This window comes from Phoxinus phoxinus (genome assembly GCF_949152265.1).
Source record: "Phoxinus phoxinus genome assembly, chromosome: 6".
In the NCBI taxonomy this organism is placed as follows: Eukaryota; Metazoa; Chordata; class Actinopteri; order Cypriniformes; family Leuciscidae; genus Phoxinus; species Phoxinus phoxinus.
In genome coordinates, this window is record NC_136881.1 from 6,975,338 (window position 1) to 6,990,858 (window position 15,521).

Sequence of the window (15,521 nt, forward strand, 5' to 3'; positions counted from 1 at the left end):
ACACACTCAGTGGATATTTTCTGGCTGGCAGAGACATGGCTTGGTGGCCGGTGAGTGATAATTCATGTAAACTGACCAATTGAAGCAATGCCTACATTTACTTTAATGTATATGGTTCAAGCCTTATAATGAAGAGATAAATTACAAATAATCCTTTTTGTTTCGTTTTTTTTTTTTACTTTATATAAAAACTTTACTTTTAAGTATAGTTGAGTAATAAACTACAAAGGTTGATGTGATAAAAGTGATCTCAAGGCAAACGTTTGATAGACATTGTTGGATAAAGTTGCTTCTTTTTTAATAGGTAATTGAAAAATGACATGGACATGAAACTACTTATTTTCAACATCCAGATTTCCAGTGTGTCCAAAAGTCAAACCGCAAAGCCGAATTTAAATTTATAAATAAGCCCCAAAAATACCAAATTAAAATAGTATGGAAGTAAAATAATGCCAAATGGTTTTGAAATAAAAAAAAGCCTGTTGAATTGCAATACTTAAAAAAATATGCATTGCATTAACCATGCTTGCATTTCAATGCATTGTATTTTTAGGGCTTGCATTTTTATGGGCTGAAATTCAACATGGTTGTATATTTGAGCTGTGAATATTTCAATTCAAAACATTTCAAACACATTTTCATTCATAAAAATTCAATAATCCATATTCACCTTTCATATTTCACTTCCAAAATATTCAAACTGTTTAAAAATACAACCTATAATATTCAACAGGCAATTTTCGGTCCATTTTATTTCGCTTTATAAATTCGCTTCCACAAATTCAGTGGTTCAAATTCGACAGTAAATTCAACATTGACATCCAGGAACTGCAGGAAAAGCAGTAAATTACCGAGCATAATCTCCATCTACTGCTAGTCGACCTCACCAGCAGGGGGTGCAAGCGCGTGATGTTGACGAAGACCAGAGAAACAGTTAGCAAGCCATTCATTCATAAAAACTGATTTATAGAAATGTAAGTGTATTTGTGATTATTATGAGGGCTGTTTTTATGTTTAATTCAGTGTCTTCACAGTCCCTGTGTAGCCTACATGCATCTTTCTCTACCGTGAACGAGATTATAATGTTATTCCCCCAATGCTGATGTACAGAACAAATGTTACATTTGATGTAGACATTTCTCTTGGTTGTTCAGTTGCCTTAACTTTATATCCCTTTATATTACAGGGACTGTGGAGACACTGCATTAAACATAAAAACAGCCCTCATAATAATCACAAATAGGCCTACACTTACATTTCTATAAATCAGTTTTTATGACTGAAACATATATAACATATCGATATACTGTACCTTTATTTTGACACTCTCCGCATCCTCATGTAACTTTTCTCAGCTGCAATAGACGCCTGACAAGATTGACTGAACCCAGTCACAAAAGAACTAAAGAATGCGATAAGGCATCGCGACTCTCGTTTATGTTTCACAGCAGAAACGACAAGACACGAAAAGTCTGTTTTAGCGAATCAGTGCGCAGTATTCAGGTCAGGTGACAGCTTCTAGTCACTTTGAAAAGACGCGCCTGAGAGGAGTTTCGTCAAAAGTGATTGAGGATGGATTTCAACGAACTTGATGAACCCGTGATATCTTCTTCGGGTCGTAAAAAGAAAATAAAACCTGAAACTTTTTCACGGTAGGCTATTGGTAAATATCGTATCGCTGGCTGGCTGAGATAATCGATATCGTATCTGTAACGGGGTATGTTGTTATGGGAAGAAGGAGGCGGGAACCGGCGAACGTTCAAAGACTTATACTAACGTTAAATCATAAATAAATAATCATAATCTAATCATAAATAAATAAACAAATACAAAAATGAAAGTACAAGCCAGCAGCCCCTCGCGGAAGACTGCTGGCCACACAAAACACAACATAAAATCAGGCCTGTCCTCTCTCGATCTTCACTGTCGTGGCTCCGAGTCCTCCGTGAGAGATACGAGATCCTCTCACGTCCCTCGACCTCGTCCTGCTCGCCACAGTATCGTATCGTATCGTGATGAACAAAAACACATTCAAAGTTTTCCGTTTTTAGTTGAAATTGGTGTTGTGTAAATAGCCCCTAATATGCTGATTTACATGACACCGTTTTCAACTAAAAACAGAAAACTTTTTTTAGGCCGTTTATTTACACGACGGCGGCTTTTTGGGGACCGGAAAACGCAAACTTTTGAAAACTGGTTTAAAAGTGCAAGTTTTTGAAAACGATAGGCCTACTGTTGTGAAAACAGTGACATCATTCACACGCATGATGTGTTCAGTCGTGTTTCTTTACAAAGTGACATCGCCAACTACTGGCCTGACAGCATAATACAGTGTGAATGTGAATGTGAATGTGAAAACGCAACTTAAAAACTTTTCAGTTTTTAGGACAACGTTGTTGTGTAAACGTGCCCTTATTATTATCAATGCTGCTTGATATTTTTGTGGAAACCGTGATACACTACCATTCAAAAATGTAAAGAAAAATGTAGGGCAAGAAATTAATTAATACTTTAATTCAGCAAGGACACATTAAATTGATCAAAAATCATTATAAAGTTCCATTTAATACATTTATAAGGCTAAGTTCATGCAGCTGGAGAGTCAAGCAAAAGATGGACACACCAAATACACTATATTAAAATTAATTAAACCTTTTGCTCATATTATTATGTATAATTTATAATAAAAAAGACCCCAAATAAACCATTTTAACTGGTTTGAGATATTTGTACCCCTCTTTAATAAAGGCATATATTTTAGGTGCTCCGTTTCATTTTCATCGCATTCTTTTTCTTTTGAAGTGGCTTTAATTAGTCCTGCATATGTAGTGACAAATACATTTTACAATTCAATGTACTATCGCAATTAAAATTAGGTCACAAAAAAATGAGGTCATACAAATATATCCCTGTACATAATTAATATACATATGACATTTGTAGGCTATAATAATTATACATATATATATAATTATAATATATAGCTTCACATGTCTTCATTACAATTTATAGTGATCTGTTATCAGAGGTGACTGTCCAAGTTATGTATTTCAGAAATGTATACATGTACAAATCACACAGTTAGCTAATAATGTATTCATTTAAACCATTTATTAATTTAAGGCAGAAACAATGAGCTCATTCAAGTAATGAATACATGTTTGTTAACAATTAATAATAATTTAAAAAGAAATGTAGGCTATATGTCACACAGCATGACACTGCCTAACTGCCTTGTCAACGATCTTGCAAATACTGAGTGTGAAGCTGACTGTAGTAAATGGAGTTGTTTTCCGCCGTCCGTCCTGAGAATGCCACTAATATGCGGTATGAATGTGTGCAGATTGGTGCATCTCTGTTTGCCAGCAGTGAGGGCTCAGGACTGTTCATCGGTCTGGCTGGGACAGGAGCAGCAGGAGGGATCGCTGTTGCTGGATTTGAATGGAATGTGAGAGACATCAAGTTTTAACGCCTCATTCTCTAAACAAATGCGAAATATGTATTGGTCATAATTCGTTATTGATCATTAGCCTACTTTAACACGAAAACATCTAGCAGTTCATATAAATGCACCAGCACTCGATCAGCACTAGGGGGAGAAAAAGACCAGCTTCTGTCTTAAAACTACATTATTAATGGACGCTGAAAATCCAGTTGCACTTTATTTTACAGTGTGTGTGCTTACAGTGTACTTACCTAAGAACATACTGGGTAATAAGGTAACTATAGGGGTTAAGGTTAGGTTTAGGGGTAGGTTCAGGGTTACCGAGAATTAATTGTAATAAGTAGCCTACATCGTATGCATGGGTAACAGGGCTGTAAAATAAAGTGCTACCGAATTCTTGTTTTTGTCCAGAATGTCAGTAAAAAATGAATTAGTATATTAAGACTTAAGTAGTTTGTCTTTTTACTTGTATATGTTGTCTAAATTTATAGCGGTGTATGTGAGATGTGAAATAAATAAAACCTCATGCTTCAGACTTAAATTGCACAAAGTTAGTTCACCCAAAAATGAAATATCTGTCATTATTTATTCACCTTCATGTGGTTTCAAACCTGTATAACTTACTCTCTTCTGCATGTGGACCACAAAAGAAGATATTTTAAAATATGTCTGTTTTGTTTTTGTTTTTCTCCATACATTGAAAGACAATGATGTCCAATGTCATATTGGACCCCATTAACTTCTCATGTTCTGCATGTAAACAGTTTAAATATTATTCAGTATATCTTCTTTTGTGTTTTGTGGAAGAAAGAAAGTCATACATGTTTTGGAATGACATGAGGGTGAATAAACGATTACATTTTTGAGTGAACTATTCCTTTAAGCAGTTTGAATGTCATTAGATTCAATGCGTCTTAATTTTTAGGGCCACTGTATATTCAATGCAAACCCATCTCATAAAGTTTTTCTCCTCAAGTAAAATGATCTTGTTGTAAAATGAGATGTTTAAATGTGTTTTACTGGAAAATAAATTGATACTGATGAAGAAATAGATTTTTCACAGTGCACTAACCATTTCTTTCTTTATTAGGCAACTTATGTCCTGTTGGCTCTAGCCTGGGTCTTTGTCCCAGTTTATGTGTCTTCTGGGGTGAGTTTTAGACGCACACTGACTCACTGTTCATACTGATGTTCTAGCTGAGCTATACAGTCCTATGTGAATTAATAATTCAGAACTTATGTTTAATACTGCCACGTGTTACAGACTCACAATCTCTTTCTCTCACACACAAACTCACATGTTCTACTTTCCCAGATTTGCTTATTAATTTGCTTAGATCATGCCATTGCCTTCTGCACTTCCTCTCACTACCCCCCCCCCCCCCCCCCTCCTCCTCCTCCCTCCTCCTCCTCTCTCTCTCTCTCTCTCTCTCTCTCTCTCAGATTGTCACAATGCCAGAGTATCTGGGTCGGCGGTTTGGAGGAGAGCGAATTCGAACGTACTTGTCAGTTCTCAGTTTGATGCTGTCTGTGTTTACCAAGATCTCAGTGAGCATGGAAACACACATACATTCACTCATGTTTTTTGCTGTCTCATTCACACAAAGCTAAAAGTCAAACATTCATCTACAAAGGCTTAATTTACTGAGTCCTGTATTGCTGTGCTGGCATGTTTCTGCACCCAAGGAATTTAAAGTTGTGAAAGAGAATGTAGTTTAGCTGTTTCAACATCTGTTTTTCACTGCAGGCATATAAAAACACTCACACCCAAATGCCCGTGCTTCCTTGTTGGCTTACTAATAAACCATTAATGCTATTTATCAAACTTTGACACAACAGTTTACCCAATAATATACCGCTTCATTTACAAAATATTAATCTCCAACACGCATTCAACAACGTCTGCTCTCGCATGCGCCGCGGTGCTCTCGTGAATGTGCTGTTTTTTTGGCGCAAACACAGCTCTCGTGTTGCTTCATAACACTGAGGTTAAACCACTGGGTGACAGCTGGCAAGGTAGTGACAAGGTAGTTGTGTAGGCTGTCAATAGACGGACAGAAATGGTCTCAGAATTAATAAAAAATATATTAATTTGTGTTCTGAAGATGGACGAATGTCTTGAGGGTTTGAAACAACACGAGTCCGAGTAATTAATGCCAGAATTTTCCTTTTTGGGTGAACTAACCCTTTAATGTATGTCAACAACTGTCTTTACTTTATTAACAAGAGTAAACAGAGTTGATACTCAAATGCAGTATAACTGTAAAAAAAAAAAAGTTTGCTGCCTTACATTTTTAAGTAATCAACCTGGATGTTTTAGTAATTTCAACTTAAATTGCATTAAACTTTTTTTAAATGAGTTGAATCTTATACTTAGTTAAAAATTGCCTGACTTATTTTGATGAGTTAAAGCAATGTAAAAACCTATGTTGTTGTAATATCTTATTGATCATATCATTTTTTTAAGTGATGACAACACTTCACAATTAAGTCTCCTATATCTACGAGCAACCTAAAATCTTCAAATCCTGTATGGTTTGCAGACGGATCTGTACTCTGGAGCTCTGTTTGTCCAGGTTTGTTTGGGCTGGAATCTCTACCTCTCCACTGTCCTCATGCTGGTCGTCACTGCCCTCTACACTATTGCAGGTTTGTATTTCCGTTCAAACGTTTGGGGTCATTAAGATTGTTTTGTGCGTTTTGAAAGAAGTCTCCTATGCCTACCAAAGCTGCATTATTTGATAAACATGAATTAAAAACAATCGTATTGTGAAATATTATTAAAATGACTGTTTTCTATTTGAATATATTTTAAAATGTAATGTATTCCTGTGATGTCAAATTTCCAGCATCATCAGTCTTCAGTCACATGATCCTTCAGAAATCATTCTAAAATGCTGATTTACTGCTGAAGATTCGTATCATTATCAGTGTTGGAAATAGTTGAGCTTAAATACAGTCTGAATATGCTTAATATTTTCGTGGAGACGGTGATACTTTTTTCAGGATTTTTTGACAGAGAGTTCAAAAGAAATGCGTTTATTTGGAATATAATTTTTTTGGGGGGCAAACTTGAAAATGCTAGTCTATTTGTGTATTAGGCATCACAAACTAACAATGAATAATACTCCAAGAGCATTTATTAATCTAGGTTAATGTTAATTTCTACATTACATTTTGTATACCACTCAAGTGTAAATCAACTTTTTTTCATAATACATGAATCAACAATGAACAATAGTATATTTATATGTTTGCATCAACCTAGATTGATGAATTATCATAGTTCATGATGCTTATTGTATAAAGCGGTACCACTACGTTTCAGTAGTGAGCAGTTTAGCTATTCCCAACAAATCAGCAGTGTAGCGTGACAAAACAGCTTATGATGTCACTCCGTTGTTGCAGAATTAAAGAAGATTCCTCTTCAACTGCAATGTTGTAAAACTGGATAGAGTGGCATAATGGTTAAAACTCAGGGTTGGTAACAGGAATGTTGCTGGTTTGAGTAGTTAACAGAGCAAACGTCGAGTGCGGTCAAACCACAGGTTTGAGTATTACTGTCAATTGTTTGGATAAAAGCTTCTACTAAATGATTACTTGTTTGAACTTTCTCACAGAAGCCCAGTGGCTCAGTAACAGTTCATTTCTGCAGTAATTACAGTCCGCATGACTGATTCCAGCATAATTGCATAATGACTTTAATCCGCTGCTCTGCTGTCACTGTATTTACTCCTCTGTCTACAAGTGCTGATTCAGACTTGACCCCGATGACTCATATCATATTAAACCATCATGAGAGAATTGAGCAATACCCGCTTAGTCCTCTGTTTCTCCAGGTGGCTTGGCTGCTGTAATCTACACCGACACTCTTCAGACCTTTGTCATGATCATTGGAGCAGTCATCCTCACCATTACAGGTCAGTCAGTCTCAGGCTTCTTCTTTTATTCCCGTCTGGCAGTGATCTAATGTCAGCTGTCACTAGGGAAGTAAGAACATCTTGTGAAAGTGCCACTGCTGAAAACAGATGGCAGCTGTAAGAAAACAGCTATGGCAGACACGTTTTCAGGGTTATATGTGGTTTTCAACCAAGCATCCATGTAAAATTGCCTATTGATTATGAAAATAATAAAAAATGAATTGAGATATAGTGAAATGTGGTTCAATTATGTATCTATTTTTCAAATAAATAGATAAATATTGCTCAAATAAATAAATAGTTAATAAATAATCAATAATAGCATAAATACCTCTAAACAAATACCACGGACTGTTATAACTTTTTTTTTAATTAATTATCCAGATAGCCTAAAATAATTTAATTTGCATTAATGCATACAATATAGCACCATTAAATATTCTTAAAATGCATACAATTTAGAATATTCACCAAATGTGAATATTCAGTGCAAACAAGCCTTAATCAAAAACAACATTCCAACACTCTTAAAAATAAAGGTTCGAAAAGAGTGTTTCTGCAGTGATGCCATAGAATATACATGTCGGGTTCCCTGAAGAACCTTTCACTGAACAGTTCTTAAAAGAACCACTTTTTTTTGTGTGTGAAGAACATTTTATGATCTAAAGATCTCCTTTTTCCACAAACGGAACCATCGATGCCAATACAGAACCTTTATTTTTGAGAGTGTATGCTGCTATTGAGGTAACGTTCAACTATCTTATCATGGAATTTCCCCTTTCTCAGTAAAAGTGGAAACACTACACGATGCTGCACAGAAACAAGCAAAAATATCAACATATTTGGTGTAATGTGAAGCAGATTTCACTCTGGCTGTCACAGGCAACAAACGAAATGTCACATAACTCGACACAGCTGTTCAGTATGAACAAAAACACACCTCACATTTTTGTCAAAGAGAGAGGTTTTATCGCATCATGTCCGGTTAGGACACATTGAAACTTTAAAACCTGCATAGCTGGTTTGCATGGGGATGTGGTAAATCCCATGTCTTTAGACACTTACAGAAAACAATCTGTAAAGGTTTTAAAGAACCAAAAATTAAATGAAAAATGAACACACACACAAGTCTAAACAAGTTAAATAAATTTAAATAATATTTTTAATTGTATTCAATTCAAAATATACATTGTGTTTTGACGCCATGTATTTTTGACAATACTACAAAGATACATTTTTATGCCAAATCTCTACATTTTACCCAAAACAGTAGTAGATTTAGCTGATATGTATTTATACGTTACAGCATTCAATAAAATTGGAGGCTACAATAACCTGGAGAGCGTTTATTTGAAAGCGGTGCCATCCAAGATCATCCCAAACACAACATGTCACCTGCCCAGGCCTGATGCCATGCACCTGTTCAGAGACCCTGTTCACGGAGACCTACCCTGGCCAGGCATGACACTGGGATTAACCATTCTTGCAACATGGTACTGGTGCACTGATCAGGTATGCGTAAACACACACTTACTCTCAAAAATAGACAATAAGTCTACCCTGGTTCTCACACAATGTAAAAGGCCTCATGTAGAGGACAGTATTGCAAATGTAATTTGCATTGTGACTTGCATTCTGTATTTGATGTATCACTTGTTTGCCACAAAGACTGCAGTTTTAGAGAGAGAAAAAAATCTACCAAGCCTGAAATGGACCCAAGTCAGGGTAGGGTAAACCCATCTAATTTGACGCAATGAAAACGAGACTGTGAGGGATTCGCGCCAAATTAAGTACAACTACCCTGACTAAAGCCTACGTTGGCTCCTGTGTCACTGAAAACATCACCAAGTGATTCAAGTATATCCTTACAGAAACTGTAGGAATCAGTGTGTGCTGACTAGCATCTTTAAAACACCTTGCTTTTTAAGCTTTATTTATTTAAAAACATATGCACAATGGTTGAGACAATTTAGAAGACTGTCTTTGTAATAATTAAGGTTATAACACTTTCCTTCTTTAAAGTATAGTGCACATAACATCTTTATAAAGCATTTTATTTCCAAACCTCCTTGGAAGGCAAACAAACATCATCAGAAGACAAATGATAAAATTCCTAAAAATACTGTCAAGAGTTGGAATCCCTTCAAGGCCCAATAAATGTTGTTTTGGTCTGAGTCTTATTACAGTGGGTCCTCTGGTTGGGGGCTCAAATCTTAAGTCTTGTTTTGGTCATAAATAAGGTCCTTAGCCATGACCACTGATCAACACCTCGCAAAGTGGCTCAGTATCTGAAATTAATGCTGCAATAAATTCAGCAATTCTCTGAATAAGAAATGGACAGGTCTTGGTCTGGATGTTGGAGGGTTTGGCCTTGACTTTAACTCAAAAGCTGAAGGCTTGTTCACACCAACACAAATGTTTGGCATGAAAATGTGGTAAAACATTTGTATGCATTTTTTTTTATTTCAGACGAAATGTAAAAAACTGTAGATGGGCTGAAAGAAAATACAAACTTACTTCTGAAAGTAGGTGGTGCTTATAGAGAAAAAAAAAGGAAATACCCAGGTTTATACACGGTTTCTAAGCAAAGTAGTCTTTTAGATTTGTGCGTACCACAAAGTCATAGATTTATGTAACAGCAGCAACTCTGGACATGTGACCCAATGCGCAAACCTTTTAACCTTATTTTTTTTAAATTGGATTGACAGCAAGCAAATGTTAATATCGATGTGAAAAGATGCATTAAAAGCCGTTAACTAAAATGAAAATGTTTATCACAGCTAATTTTTTGCACAAAACATCTGTCCTGGTGTGAACAGGCCTTGATCTCCTCTGATAAAACCAGGGACAACTGCAGACTCAGAATATTAGTGTGTGCGTTTTAAAAGATAACCCACTTTCAGTCTGTACTGTAACAAACTTTTCAACATCCTTTGCCCACAATCTGAGACACCAATTAGCCAACAATAGAGGTGCATGTGAAAGTGCCATCACCATGGTCATAAGTCCACCACCAAATTCCCTTGCACTAGTACATATTACTCAAAGGCACGTCAATAAAGAGTAAGGCTTTATGCAACAAGTGCTCCTTGCCACGGTCCAGAAAATGTCAGTGTTTGTGTGCCACTGTAACACTCGTGTCAGTTTAGATCCAGTTGAACTCCAGTTGAAAAGCCTTTATCAGTGGAGACTGGTGGCTACATCAATACACATTCATGCCTTTGTACTCAATACAAAGTAGTTTTTTACGGGAAGAAAGCCACTACAAATCAGTTACTTTTCACTTTGACTATGTGTCAACATTTTATCCCCCAAAGCAAAAGCAGACGTGTTCACTGGAACCTTCCCCCTGAGGTGTTTGAAACTGGCGAGTTTAGATAAAGAGATTCCTAATGGCGTGCGAGTCTCGACCCGTCTACGAGGAGATGGAGACTTTGTTTGAGAGGCCCGTTGAGCGGGGGAGAGAGATTGAGAGTGCATGAGCCGCTGAGCGGGTGATTGGCTTGTTCGCAGTCCTTCTATCGTATAGGCGGGGCTTTGTCTCCTGGGGGACCGACCTGAACGGTTTAGGTTTTGCTGGCCTGATCCACTTGAGGAGAGTTCATGGCCATACGTCTTCCCCTGCCAGTACCTGTGGCCCCCGATCACATGGCCGCTGCTTTTAGGGGGTCTATGGAACACTCCAGGTTTTGCAATCACCACTTTGGCCCGGCCATAACCGTCTCGAAGAGGTGACCTGGTGACCATCTGGTAAAGCTGAAAGGGAGGAAGGTATACGTGAAAAAGAAAAATGATAAACAGCCTTCAGGCATAATTTCAAATGGTTAGACAAACTATAAACTGTTCTGATTAATTTTTTTAAAACAAAATAATAATGTTGGTTGATCATTGGCAGGTAATCGTGCAGAGATCTCTGTCAGCAAAGAATATGAGTCACGCCAAAGGGGCGTCCATCTTTGCCAGCTATCTCAAGATGCTTCCCATGATCTTCATCATCCTACCTGGCATGATCAGCAGGGCGCTCTACCCAGGTACTACACACACGCTCCAGCTGTTGTATCCGCTAGTGCTGCAAAAATTCAGTTCTATGTCATCTTCTGTTCAAGCTTTGTCACCTTTTAAGACTACCTAAAGATCAGGTAATACCAGCTTATGGTGGTCAAGTTGGTTTTTGGGACATGGTAGCTGGTTTGTTGCTGCTCCAAGGTGGACTACTAGACCTAACCAAGCTTGTCCAAGTTGTACTACACTATTCTAAACCAGCTAGAAACCATATAAAAACCAGCTACAACCTTAAGCAGGATAGTTTTATGCCCCCAAAATGCTTTTGGTTTCAAAATATTTTTAAATCATACTTAAAGGAAGAATTTTACTAGAAACATTAGAATATTATTGGAAATAGTTTTGGATAGAATCAATGGCATTAGGCAAATATTTGTAAGAACTATGTGATAAAAATAGGGATGTCCATTTATTGGGAAAATATTACTATCATGTTCTGGCTGATAAACAATAAGTAAAGTTAATTTAATAAACTTTCCAACAAGTTTATTAAGGCGTCACTAAGTTAAAAAAATACAGTATGAAAAATGGATATTCATTTGAGATTTGCTAAATAATTCCAGTACAATTACTTGAGTTTTTAAAGATTACCTTTAAGTGAGCAGAATCTAAATGTATATAATTTTGCAATGAAGGAAAAAAGAACCATGCACAAGTGTACCCAATTATGACCTAAATTGTGTGTATATATACATATATATATATATATATATATATATAAAAACTACTATTCTTTCATAGGGAAATCCCACCAAAATGAGGATCTGACAAACCCTAATAACATGCTTTTTTCCTGTTCTCATCTGATATGCAACTTCATTTACATTTACTCTCCTCCTCTACTACATGTGTTTTAGCACTTATAGCATGTTAAGGCATGCAGGAAATATCAACATCGGCACACCCTTATGCGTTCCATAACGCACATGCCTGGCTTCTTTTCATCTATTTGAGACACTCCCAGATTTAATGACTGGTAGAGTGGAGTGCCAAATCTGATAAAAAGCACTTTCACATTCAGACACACTAAATCAAAGTCCTACCTACCTTTGTTTTGTTTCTGTTCTTCGTGTTCAGTAGATTCCTCTCGGCAGTGCTTTGCAGATCCAGCTCAACGTCATCCGATCTCAAGTCCAGCATGGATTGAGAGAAGCGGGCCATCACGTTAAGCGCATTAGGGCTGTGTTCTCCAACACGACTGGAACCCGTTATCCTTCCGTTAGGGAGTTTGTCACTGCTATCGGAATCAGTACATTCAAAGTATTCATCTGACATTGTGGAATTTTCATCTTTATCCTTTAATGAATGTGCACAGGTCACAGCGGTGCTGATGGCGTCGTTGTCTTGAACATCCGTGTGTGCATCCATCGTCTGGTTTTCCTCCCTTCTGACTAAAGTGACCTCTGCGTCTCCAGAGCCTTCAGGCATATTAACCACCAACTGAATGGTGCGTGGCTTGGGAACAGGCAGATTTGGAGCCTGTTGGACCTCTGGTGGGTCATGGTTGGGCTCCTGCTCTTTTGGAGGAAGGTTGGGTTTGGGGTCTTGTTGCTGGATTGGAGAGCTTGGCGAATCAGGTGTATTGGCTGGTGTATCTTGAAGGGCATTACTAGAATCAGTCTCCGGCTGAAGTTGGGCGCTAGATTGACCTTTTGCATGTAAAGCATCCATTTTAGACAACTGTGCTGTTGTAGGACGAAGAGTTGCCTTATCTGGTAGCGGTTCCACAGGTGGGCCAGTGAAAGGGTCTTTAAAGCGGATCGCTTGAGATGTTTCAAACATTTGCGAGCGCATTAAATGCACTGGTGCTGGCTTGTTTGTGTCACGAATATTAATATACCCAATAACATCACTGGATGGGTCTGGCTCAGGCCAGATGGGCAAGTAGAGAATGAGATCTGCCTTTGGCAAGCCTACAAGTCCTGGGTGCAATTGCAACTCCTTTTGAGGCTTGGGAATCTGGACCAGAGGATTGATCTTGGCACTCGCTTTGTCTGAAGAGGTTTTGCTTGTTGTATCTACATTGACCAAAGCATATTTGGGGTTAATTAGTTTTCTTGCAACAGCTGCAGAAACAGGGGGAGGAACGACTACTGGGATAGGTTCAAGCTCTGGAGGTTCCGCCAAAGGAATCTTGGTGAGGTTGACCCCAAGAGAGTTCAGGTACAGTTCGCGGAACTCCTTGTCAAAAGTTTCAACGGACTGCCCAGTCATGACTGTAATGATGTTGCGGTCCAAACGAGAAGCTGTCCATGTAAAACTGAAATATGAAAATGCCAGAAGTAATACAAAGAAATAATACATGCACAGAATAGAAGCACATAAATTGACATTCATTCTCTAGTTCGATTGTTTTGTTACCCCATTGTACATTTATACCCTCTAATTTGCCATTGTGTATTAAATATTTTTCAACTGGAAACTTCCCTAATCTCACCCAAACACTCGATATTGAGATTAGTGAAGATTCCATTTTAAAGTTAAGACCTTTCCTGCTTTGAGTTTGGTTTGGCTTTAAACAAAACTACTAAACCTGATTCAATAGTGTTGGAACTTTTTCAAAGTAGTTGCTGTTTAACACTAAACAGTATAAACAGTATCAGAGGTGGTCTTCATCATTAAAAACATTAACAAAACATTTTTTTTCTTTTTCCATAGCCAATTGGACTTGCAATTTTCAAAGCATACAGTTTTTACTAGCATGCTTGCTATATATCTGTACTTAATCCTACAGGCACACAGACCAGTTTATGACACATTCTGACACAATGTGATTGTCTTGTTTTTAGGAAACACGGCTTCATGTATATGCAGGGCTTGACATTAACACCCACCTACTAGCCACTTTGGCAGGTTGAATTTTATAATATATACATTGTTCAACTGTAGTCTTTTAAAAAAGACATCTGAAATTATAAACTAAGTACAATGTAGTGTTAAATAGCAATTTTTCAATACATATCGATTCTAAAAAAAAAAATGATTTTACTCATTCCCGCAGATTTTGTGCTCACACTTAAAGTGCTCGCACAAAGTATATTGGCTATATAAAACAGTGTAATGGGTCCGTGCATCAGGTGTTAAAGTGACAGCAGCCTAATTAATACATCGGCTATTAAATTATGAGATAATATAATATATTAAAAATATCTCAATGGTGGTTTTTCCCATGGTATTGATGTCAAAATCACTAGCCATAGTGGCTGGTGAACAAAAAAGTTAATGTCAAGCCCTGTGTATATGTACATACACACATTAAAATTCACACATACAGTACAAACCTGTATGATCCGGACACAGCACGGTCTCCATCCACAAACATGAATTTCTGACTCAATGAGCCACGCACCTTCTGAGCTGAGCGCGTGTAGAATTCGCAACCACCGATGCATCGCACCCTCAGATTCTAAAAAAACAAAACAAATTGTTATTCATACACAAACTACATCTTTTCTGATATTAAAGGACTTAAAACAGTCTACAAAACAGACATAAGTAAATGTGTTCAACTCACATTGAGGTGCCCTTTGTGCATGTTGGCTCTCTCACACATAAATAGGAAGTCCTGTACAGCAGCATGATCGATAATAATGTATATAGCCACTTTCTTTCTAAATCCAATCTCTATTAGATCCTTAAAAATGTCAACGTCTGTGAAAACATCCATTACCACAGCTATCATCTGCAAACACACACAGTAAATGTATAGATGTTAGTGTTAGACAGTTTAATCCAGGCAACATAAAAATAATTTTGTATTTTTTCTCAGTGTGCATACTATATAGGCCATATTCCAATTACAGTTCTATTGTTAGTAAGGAGTATGTTCTCTTTATTAAGAATACAACATGATGATGTAGGCTAGACACAAAACAACTCTCCTACACACCCCATGTCGGTTGTACTCTACCTACATCTCATTATAAGCACTCATTGTGACAAATGTCTTTGGATAAAGGGATCTATTTGAATGAACATTTCAGTGTGTGTGCGGTAAAGAGGGGAAGGAAGAGAATTTGTGCCGGTATGTGTCATGGGCCGAAGCTCTGGGTTCAAGCTGTTAGCAAGTTCTAACAAGAAAAATGAGTCAGTTG

At 37.3% G+C, this 15,521-nt stretch overlaps 2 protein-coding genes across 6 annotated transcripts in view; one reads left to right on the forward strand and one right to left on the reverse strand.

The window, feature by feature from the left end:
• The window catches only part of slc5a10 (solute carrier family 5 member 10), a 26,070-nt gene continuing 10,549 nt past the window's right edge, over positions 1–15,521 (forward strand). The window contains exons 1-8 of one of the 2 annotated variants that reach the window (XM_079616857.1): positions 1–50; positions 3,344–3,448; positions 4,536–4,595; positions 4,889–4,993; positions 5,989–6,094; positions 7,285–7,365; positions 8,672–8,877; positions 11,261–11,396. In XM_079616857.1, the coding sequence (XP_079472983.1) occupies positions 36–50; positions 3,344–3,448; positions 4,536–4,595; positions 4,889–4,993; positions 5,989–6,094; positions 7,285–7,365; positions 8,672–8,877; positions 11,261–11,396 (814 nt within the window). In that variant the 5' untranslated portion in view covers positions 1–35. Of the gene's footprint in view, positions 51–1,506; positions 1,653–3,343; positions 3,449–4,535; positions 4,596–4,888; positions 4,994–5,988; positions 6,095–7,284; positions 7,366–8,671; positions 8,878–11,260; positions 11,397–15,521 lie in introns of those variants that run through there. The other variant, XM_079616858.1, reaches the window with a different exon arrangement.
• fam83gb (family with sequence similarity 83 member Gb) overlaps positions 9,404–15,521 on the reverse strand; it is an 8,402-nt gene continuing 2,284 nt past the window's right edge. For 3 of the 4 annotated variants that reach the window (XM_079616854.1, XM_079616856.1, XM_079616855.1), the window contains 4 exons: positions 14,942–15,109; positions 14,709–14,833; positions 12,475–13,687; positions 9,404–11,121 (listed from right to left, as the gene is read on the reverse strand). In XM_079616854.1, coding sequence (XP_079472980.1) covers positions 10,639–11,121; positions 12,475–13,687; positions 14,709–14,833; positions 14,942–15,109 — 1,989 coding nt within the window. In that variant the 3' untranslated portion in view covers positions 9,404–10,638. Of the gene's footprint in view, positions 11,122–11,366; positions 11,435–12,474; positions 13,688–14,708; positions 14,834–14,941; positions 15,110–15,521 lie in introns of all 4 variants that reach the window. The other variant, XR_013798129.1, reaches the window with a different exon arrangement.